Raw genomic sequence first — 9,220 nt, forward strand, 5'->3', positions numbered from 1 at the left:
TCCCTTATCTGTAAAATGGGTCTCTGGTGGGATTGTGGCCCTGATGGAAACTGGGTAAGGGAAGATCCCAGGCTAGGCCACAGCAGCACTGTTCCTCTGACAGAAAGGCCTAAACTCCTCTCTGTCTCAGGCCAGGCCAACACAGGCTGAGGCTCCAGTAGCTGAAGGCTGTGACCTGACTCACTACCTCCAACAGCCCTGGTCATCCAAACCTACCCCCAACCCCCAGGAAACATAATATGAATCTACCAATCTATGCTGGGCTGGTCACACCATCTATTTTTTCGAGACAGGATCTCACCATTTATCCCAGGCTGGCCTGAAACTCCTATGTAGACCAGGCTGGCCTGGAACTCACAGAGATCTGCCTGCCTCTACCTCCCAAGTGCTGGGAACGAAGGTGTGTGCCACCACACCCTGCCCTATACTTCATCTATTTTAACACCTCAAGTTTCCTTCCTTCCCAAATAGTTGGCTTGTGGGATTCCTATTCACTACCTTCTCGTGGTGGGATAAGCCAGCCTCACCTAAGTGCCCCAAACCTCTGAAGCCACCTTGACAGACAGGTGGTATAGGCCCAACTCTCAACCAAGACTAGGGTCCAGCAGGGTTGCTGCAAAGAACACCTTTATTCAAAGGATGTCACCATAGCAACAACAACTCAAGTCCCTGAGCGCTTTTCCCTTATAGTGTGCTTGCCTAGCTAGGTCCTTGCAAAGAGAACACAAAACACAGCAGTGGGCGGGGGGCAGGTCTTAGGGTGCTAGGGAGGCTGGCAGGGGCACGGGAGGGGGTAAGCAGGATTCCAGATACTGGAAGGTATAAATATAGCATTAGGATAGTCCTGGGTCCAGTTTTCCAAAGGCCAAGTCCGTTTGGCTTCTGCTTTTTCTGATCCACAGAAAAGATAAAATAAGACCCTCCCCCTGCCCACCCCTGAAAACAACCCCTTAATCTCCTTTTAGACCCACCCCCTCCCATTTCATAAAACAGCACAGTAAAAAAAATACTGTCACAATATTTACAGACACGCCCACTATGGGTGACTTTCTCTCTACTTTGGAGAGGAGATAAAATTCATAGCTCTGTCTCCCCCTGACTCTGGGGAGACAAAGGCAGGACCTCAAGGAGGGGCCATGAAGACTGCACCCTCACCCAGGAGGGTAGGGAGGGGAGCACTGTTCACTACCTGGATGGCCACTGGGGGCTACATGGGGACCCCTGGCACTGGGCAATGCCCAGGCCAGAACTCATAGGAGCTCAGATTTGACTCCCCAAACTAGCTTCCCTGGTGCTGGGCATGGCTCAGCTGTACTGGGGTTTCTGGTAGGGAAGGATTCAGGTAGGTAGGTGCTGGTACTCCAGTATAGAAACTGTGCTGCAAAACAGCACCCCTGCAAGGAGCCCCAAGGCCCCCAACTGCAGAGATCCAAACAGTTACCACAGAACTGCCCTCAGAGTGTAGAAAAATTGGCCAAGGGCTCATGTGCCAGTCCCTGAAGAGCAGGACTGCCCAGCAGTCTGCTGTATGGGTGGGCACGCCACACACACACACACACACACACACACACACACACACACACACAGGCACAGCCCTCAGGAGCCTCAAACACCAAGGCCAGGGCATAGGACACAGGGGTCCCTGGGCCCTTTGGATACCAGGGGCGTCCAGGGACAGGATCTCAGTCACAACTGCTAGAAGATGGCGGTGCGGGGACACCAGGGTGTGTCCGGGTACAGGTGGCAGTGGATAGAGCGGAACCTGTGAGGACAAAGCAGAGAGCTGGTCTGTGTGGGGTGGGGGTGTACAGACCTGACAGCATCAGTGGGGTTCCTTGGGGCCCCCTCTATGGAATCCGGAGGTTCAGGGGTGATGGACGATCCTCTGTAAGCCCAATGGGTCTCAGTTTCCTCACCTGGATGGATCAGCCTCCACAGAGAAGGGCCCCTTGATAGGTACAGAATTCCGTTTGTTTTCAAACATGCCATAGCTCAGGGTCACCTGTAGGGGGAGCAGTGGAGTGATGCTGGAGAGGCAGCCGCCTCACCTGGCCACTCCTGCCGTTCTTCCTTGGACTAAGGACACCTGGGCTGTCTACCTAGGGATGAAGTCCAGAGTGGGGGCTACAGCCCTGAAGAAGAAAGAACAGGTACATTCCCCCAAAGGACAGGATCAGCATCTGAGTCTATTTTATGTGAAGCTGGAGCTTGAACCCAGGGTGCCTTACACGTACAGGTAAATGTTCCCACTGAACTACATCCCTGGCCCTGGACCAGCAACTTGGAATGAAGTGTGTTACAGTGGTGGAAAGCTCCCAGTGTCTGCTGAAAATGGACAGTGGGGTCTTTCTGATACCCCTATTTAAAACTGTGACCAGCCAGGGTGCATACCCTTAATCCCAGCACTCGGGAGGCAGAGGCAGGAAGATCTTTGTGACTTTGAAGCCAGCCTGGTCTACAGCCAGCCTGGTCTACATTGCAAATTTCAGGCCAGTGGGGGCTACAGGGAGACCCTGTCTCAAAAACAAACAAAAACAATAGTGACCACAGGCTGGAGATATGGCTCAGTTGGTAGAGTGCTTGTCTAGCATGCAGGAAGCCCTGGGTTTCATCCCTAGCATTGCATAAACTGGGCAAGGTGGTACACACCTGTAATCCTAACACAGGCAAGAGGATCAAGAATTCAAGGCCATCTTCCCCTACCCAGGGAGTTTGAAGCCAGTCTGGGTTTCATGAGACCCTGTCTCTAAATACATACATACATACATACATACATACATACATACATACATTTGACCCTGAATCAGGTGTGGTGGCCCATGTCTGTAATTGTAGCACATCAGAGGTTGAAACAGATTGAGGCCAGCCTATGCTACATAGTGAAACCCTATCTCAAAAAGAACAAAAAAATACAAACTGTCCCCATCCTTGGAGTTGCCTCTTCCCTCCTGTCCCTGTTGAATGGGGGGGGGGCATGCACACCTGTTCATGGAGCTCGGTGGCAGGCACCTGCTGCAGGTTCTCCAGATGTGAGTGGAAGAGGCTGCTCCGGATGAGAGGCACACCAAGCAAGGCTTCAATGATGTAGCCAATGGTGCAGTCATCTGGAAGCCGGATCCGCTCCGCTGTGCTCATGAAATGGCCCCCACTGCAGGAGGGAAGGGCCCGGGGGACAGTAAGCAGAGGTTGGGAGGGGGGTGGACAGGACCCTGCCAAACTAGACTCAGAGAGGGGGTAGCAGTCCATGCTCTGTGTCCTTTAAGATGATTCTTCTGCCTATGGTCTCCTCCCTCTGTGAGCCATAGCTTCTCCATACCAAGGAGTCTCACCCAAGGGTGCTCTGGGCAGGGCAATGGTAGGAATAGCTATAAACACAGCTGCCTTTGGACATTAGAGGGAAGGAGGACTGGGAAAGCTAAAAGGGATGAACCCAAGTCAAGCCCTGAGGTGGCACACCCCAGCCTCTGGACCCCTTGTTGTGTGGACAGCCTACCCTGTGCAGGGGGCACTCACCTGGCCCATGGGCCCATCTTCAGGGCCAGCCCTCGGCTGATGCAGAAGCCAGCCCCACCGGTGGCAAACCAGAAGTGGACAGGTCGCTGGAGGAAGCGAAAATGTCTGTCAGGAGACTCCTGGGGACTCCCAGGCTACAAAGGTGATTTTAGTCCCTTCCTTTAACGCCTTCGGGTGGGTGTGACTGAGACAGCAGGGGGAGACACTCACCACCTTGTGCTCACTGATTCGCTCAGTGGCCTGGATGGGCCGATCCAGGCTGGGCTTGCCAATGTACACGTCTTGGGTGTGGGGATAACTGGCCAGCAGCCTCAGCAGGGCCCGCAGGTTGACATAATTATCATCGTCCACATGGCAGAACCACCTGAGAATGGGGCAAGCTGAGGTCAGAGAGGGTACCCAGGGGTGGGGACGTCAGGGAAGGGGTATGAAGGGGAGATGGCGGTATGTGGGGACAACTCACTTCTTCCCTGACTCAATGAAGTGGTCATATTCCACAGCCATCTTGCAGGACAGAGCCTGGCGACTGTGGGCCGCTGAGCAGTTGGTGAGTACCACATTGCCTGTGGGTAAGGGAGAGACTGTGAGTTGCTGTGGGCCTCACCACAGCAGCCCGCCCCCCAGGACAGCCACCCCTACCCATTCATTCATCCAGCTTTTTCCCAGTACCCACCACCTGTTGCTGCTTACGTTGCTCAAAGGGCCCCCAGCAAGACTGAAAGGGGCTCTTTTGCATAAGAATCAGGGGCTCCTGGAGTGGAGGGGCCGGGCTTGAAGCAAACCCACAAAGTAAACTGCCCTCCTAGTCCAGCAACCTGTGACCTCTCGGCCCCAGGGGTTCTGGAGAAGGGGTTGCTGGGGACCAGACCAGACACAGCCCACCCCCTCCCTCCCCAAGCCAGGGCCTCACCAGTGAGCCTGGCCAGAACTTCGTCCTCCCCATCGGTGAAGATGAATGTCTGGAAGGAGAAATGGGCCCTTGAGCATGCAGCTCCCTGTCCCCCATCAGGGCCATAGCCCAAGACCCTGGAGTTCCCTCAGCAGAGGGTCTATACTCCTCCCCTACCCTTTCCTCCTAGGCCTGGTTTCCCCACTGCACACAGAGTGGAGCTCAGGAGCCCAGGATGAGTGGCAGCTGGGCTGGGGGTGGGGACGACTGCTCCCCAACCTGGACAGCTGGGCCCAAGGTCACAGGCAGCTGGGAGGCACGAGCCAAATGGGGTGCCCCACCTACCCACCAGGTAACCAGCAGCGCGCTAACCCTCCCGACAACCCATGCACCTGGTGAGGCACACACCCTTATTGACACAGGGCCTGCCTGCCTATCCAGCCTGCAGGCTTCCAGGGTTTGGGAGGGGGCGGGGGACAAGAGGAGGAGGTCGGCTTTGGGAAGCTGAGCCTCACTCACTAGGGTCGGGGACAAAGGCCTCTGCTGGGCGGCTGCCAAGCCCTTGGCAGACAAAGAGCCCCGGAGGGAGGATGAATCACCAGCCATTGTCAGCCAGCTTTGTCCTGGGCCGGGACGGCCTTAACTCGGCCGAGTTAAGCAGGAATGGCCGGGCTGTCATTTCCATACAGCTGGCCTGGTTAACTGGGCTGGCTGGGCAAGAGGTCCTGTGCACAACGGGTGTAGCCATTGGCCATACAGCACTCCGGCCAGGCCAGCCCCCCCGCCCCCCGCTCCCTCACCCTGCTTGTGTGCCCCCTAGGACAGGTTTCCCCAAGCCCCAGCACCCTGCCAGGTTCTATGAGATCACCAGTGGTCAGTGTATGGGTAATGGGAAAGAACTCAGAGTCCCTAGGCCTGCATCAGGGCAACCCTACAGCCCAGCTCAGGAGAGAAAACCTCTCCACACTTGCAGACCGCCTAGCCCAAGGCCACAGCCAAGACTCCACCTGCCCCGGCACAGGGCCACCCCCTGCCAGCCAGGATTGCTCTGCGGAAGAGGAGGGGGGCGCCGGGGCGGGGCCAGGAGCTGCCGGCGCCCGCCTGGGCCGGTCGGCACACGGGAAAGAATGTTCCTTCCTCCGCTGGCCCGCCCAGCGCGTGCCGCCTGCCGCACCCTGGCATTGCAGAGTTTAAGCCTGGAGCAGATTGGGGGATGCTCTCTGGAGGGACGGTAGGAACCCCCCCCCCCACACACCCCTGCCAGTACGTTTCCTTTTGTGCAGAGATATCAAGGAGAATCCAGTGTGCAGTCCGGAGCCCAGCACAAACCCAGCCACCTGGGGAACCTCCCCCACCCCAGTCCCCTCCCCCAAGAGGGGTGCACCACAGGCCCTGGACATCTAGTTCTTTGCCTAGGTTGACCCCAGACGCAGGTGCCCATTCCAGTAAGGCCCAGAGGTACAGATGCAACAGGTGGGGTCTAACCATCTGCACGCATGCACCCCTCTTTCTAGGGCTCTGCAGACACCTGGGGCAGCCCACACGCACAGACTCGCACCCAGCACCCCCTCCCTGCACCCTAGCATCTCAGCCCAGGAATGCCGTGGGAGGTGCAGCGGGCCGGCCTGAGCAGAGGCTCCAGTGCCGCTGGATTAAAGGGAAAATGCTTTTTTAATGAGATCAAGAGGGGCCTGTTCTCCCGCGCTTCAGCAGTGTCCTAAAAACCCAGCCCAAGGCTACAGAGATTAAAGTCACCTTTGTTCAGAGGAGGGGAAGTGGGGGGGGAGCAGGGAGGCAGGCAGGCTAGGGAGAACAGTCCTTGAGGGGCAAGGCTGAGGGTGATGCTGTCTCCCCACTTGAGAGGACAGGGGCAGGGGCTACACCTGTGGGCCTCACTCAGCCTTGAGTCTGTAAAATGGGTACAACAGAGCTCTCTAGTGCAGAGCTGAGTACTGGGGAACAAACTCTCCTCTCCCTAGCAGAGCAGGGAGACCAGACAAGAGTGGTCACCAGCCTGTGGCCACACCCCAGGAAGAAATGGTACCTTCTTGGGACTCGCACCCCCCCACCTCAACTTCCCTGAAAAAAGACCATCAGAGTTGGTGAGGGCAGGCGAGTGGGGGACACCCACAGGAAGTAGCATTGTTCCTGGAGCCAGGATTCAAAGAAACACAGGATGCCAAGTTCTGCCCCAGCTATTGTGGCCAGTGGCGGTGGCAGCCTGCAGCCAGGCATGCTCCTGAGTGGTGGGGGAGGAGAGGGCCCACCAGAGACCAAGTTTCTTCCCCCTCCCCCAATGAGCAGCTTCCCCATCTCCCCAAAGGTTGCCTGTTTCTTGTGCAAACTCATAATTGTGCTTGAATCCTTGGGGCCAGGATTGCCCTTCTGACTTTGAGTCAGAGCCACCACCTACAGGGAGCCTTCCCTCCTCTCAAGTCCAACCTCTCAGCTCACAAAACAGACTAAGACAGCAGGCCCTTTGCAGCAAACTCCAGGGACCCCTGCAAGAGGGGCACTGCTTGCCATGTGCACGTGAGCTGATGTAGAGGACAGATCCCATCCTCTTCTTGGTGGTGGGGACCCCTTCTCTGAATGTGTGCTGGGTTCACTCCAAACCTCACAAATGAGACAGTCCTCTTTTACAACACCTTATTAGAAGACAATGTTTCCCCTTTTCAGAGACCAAGAGACAGAGGGTCAGAGAGGCCCTAAGGTTTTGCCCAGCTGAGTCCCCAAATCTTAAAATGAGAAGGGAGATAGATGCTATGAACATTGCAGGAGGGCTGAATGTTGAAGCGGGGGTGTGCCTGGCTCAGGGGTTGTGCCCCACCAGAGCTGTCTGAGTTGCTGGGGGGGAGGACACAAAGGCCCCCTCATCTCCAGGCAACCTGAGTGGCCAGCACGCCAGCCCTGGTTCCCATGGAGCGCATAGCTGTACACAAGAGGCCGTCGCCTTTCTGGGCTGGAGAAAGGGGCTTTGTTACCTTACCCAAGGGGCCTGCGTGAGAGCAGCCTAGTGCTGGGAATCCTAACGGCCCCTCCGCCAAACAAAACCCATGGCCCCCGATGCCCCCTCCCGAAGGCCTGCTGAGCCCCTGGGAAAGAGATGCCTCATTCCCTGGAGGCTGCCATGGGGTTCCCAGGGCCCCTTCTCCAACGAACGCTAGTTAAGAGTCTATCCCCTAAGCCCCACTCTGCCCTAAAACAGAGCCCAGACAAGCGGGAAGACCCTGGCTCTCTGGCGCTGGAGCAAGAAGGAAAAACCGAGTTTTCATCCTCAGACCAAACCCCCAACCTCCCCGACACAGCGCACTCTGCCCTCTTCCCGCCCCAACGGTCCTGTTGTAGCCTCGAGGTTGATTTTCAAAGTGGGGTGTGTCTTTTATTATGTGTGTGTAAGAAGTTGATGTCTAATTGGGAGTTAAGCCTTCCCTCTAGACTCCCGCATTGGAGAGAGGGTTCTGCACAAGCCTGGAGACCCAGCACCCTGTTTTTTTCATGATGCCTTGCCCAGGCAGCAGAGATTTGACCCCTAGGGGTTGCAAACTGGGATAAAGAGAGGTGCTATGCCCTCCCCTCACTTTCAAGAGAGGCACTTTCCACCCAGGAAGAAGTCAGCTCAGAGTAAAGGAGACCCACGGTGGATCTGAACCAGTTTGTTTGAAGAAGTTTGGGAAGAAATACGGCCATTAATTTGTTTCAGTGTTAGAAGCAATACAGAGAGCCAACGTTAAGCAGTGCAGGTTATGCATCCATCCAGACTTTGGGAATTTGGCTAAGGTGATCCATCAGCACCGCCGCCACCACCACCACCACCACCACCACCACCACCACCACCACCACCAGGGCAAACTGAGGGAGAGTTCTCCAGCAGCCACACCGAGCTGGAAGGGTATGGATCAGTGTCACCGCTATCCAGAGAGGCTCAAGGTTGCAACTGCCACCAACTGGACAAGAGGGTACCCCGTACCCCATCCTCTTGCCTAGGCCCCGGGGGGTCTCACCATCTCCTTGTGGCGCGAGATCCAGGTCTCGAACAACAAGTCGAGGCGCGCGCGATGAAACTTTCTGGTGGTCTTGACCGCGATGAAGACGTCGTGGGGGGACAGGAACTCGGCGGGGGGACGAGGGAGCCGGTTAGCGGGACTGGAGGCGCCCCCGGGCGGCGGGTCAGCGTCTCTGCGGGCGCGGGTGAGTAGGCTGAAGTATTCGGACAGGCTGTGCACCTCACGGGTGAGAGCTCCGGGCGCCGCTACCCCCGTCGCCCTTGACTCTGGAGCCTGGGCGGCCCCCGCAGAGCCCGCCAGGCTGCGCAGAGTTCTCCGGCCGCGCTCAGCAGGCAACTGGGCGGGGGGCGGGTCGGCGGTGAGCACCAGCAGACAAGCGAGCAGTGCGCCCGCCAGTGCCAGCAGGAGACGCCGGCCGCAGCGCTGGAGCATGGTGGCCGGCGGCCGTACTCTGCGCCCGGCCTGTGCCACCTGGTCGGGCCGCCAGAGGTTGTGGGTCCAGCTGCGCGCCTCCTGCTCCGCCCGCTTTTAAACCTGCCCCGTTGGTCACGCCCCCTAGCGCTCATTGGCTGCTATCATGAGGGCGGGGCCTCCAGGGTGGCTGCTTGCGCCCACGTGGGGCATCAGCAAGGGGCTGGGAACCATCTAGCCGCCCCCACCCCCACGTGCCAGTCCCCTTTGCTCACGTACACTACCTGCCCTGCAGGGTCACCCTTCCGAGACGTCCCGCGGGACCTGAGGCTCTGGACTGCCACTGATGCGCTCAAGGCGGCACCCAGGATGGCCAACGCCCGGTGCGGCTGCACGTGGA

General features: G+C 57.5%; 1 protein-coding gene across 1 annotated transcript; it reads right to left on the reverse strand.

Annotated features, from left to right (window-relative positions):
• Positions 1-610: 610 nt before the first annotated feature.
• Lfng (LFNG O-fucosylpeptide 3-beta-N-acetylglucosaminyltransferase) lies at positions 611-8,910 on the reverse strand. The gene is made up of 8 exons (XM_008851401.2): positions 8,407-8,910; positions 4,424-4,472; positions 3,977-4,076; positions 3,724-3,877; positions 3,514-3,599; positions 2,983-3,148; positions 1,917-2,002; positions 611-1,762 (listed from the first exon to the last, which is right to left on the reverse strand). Exons 1-8 carry the CDS (start codon positions 8,839-8,841, stop codon positions 1,696-1,698), a joined length of 1,143 nt encoding a protein of 380 aa, XP_008849623.1. The 5' UTR covers positions 8,842-8,910; the 3' UTR covers positions 611-1,695.
• Positions 8,911-9,220: the final 310 nt, after the last annotated feature.

This window comes from Nannospalax galili, unplaced genomic scaffold, assembly GCF_000622305.1.
Source record: "Nannospalax galili isolate Female #2095 unplaced genomic scaffold, S.galili_v1.0 scaffold664, whole genome shotgun sequence".
In the NCBI taxonomy this organism is placed as follows: domain Eukaryota; kingdom Metazoa; phylum Chordata; class Mammalia; order Rodentia; family Spalacidae; genus Nannospalax; species Nannospalax galili.

Excerpts from the sequence above, each read along its gene's own strand:
- Lfng (XM_008851401.2), bottom strand. The coding sequence starts at position 8,841 with ATGCTCCAGCGCTGCGGCCGGCGTCTCCTGCTGGCACTGGCGGGCGCA. Across the intron at positions 4,473-8,406 it reads TCTCGCGCCACAAGGAGATG|ACATTCATCTTCACCGATGG; the intron begins GTGAGACCCCCC and ends TTCTCCTTCCAG. Across the intron at positions 3,149-3,513 it reads AAGATGGGCCCATGGGCCAG|TGGGGGCCATTTCATGAGCA; the intron begins GTGAGTGCCCCC and ends TCCCTCCTGCAG.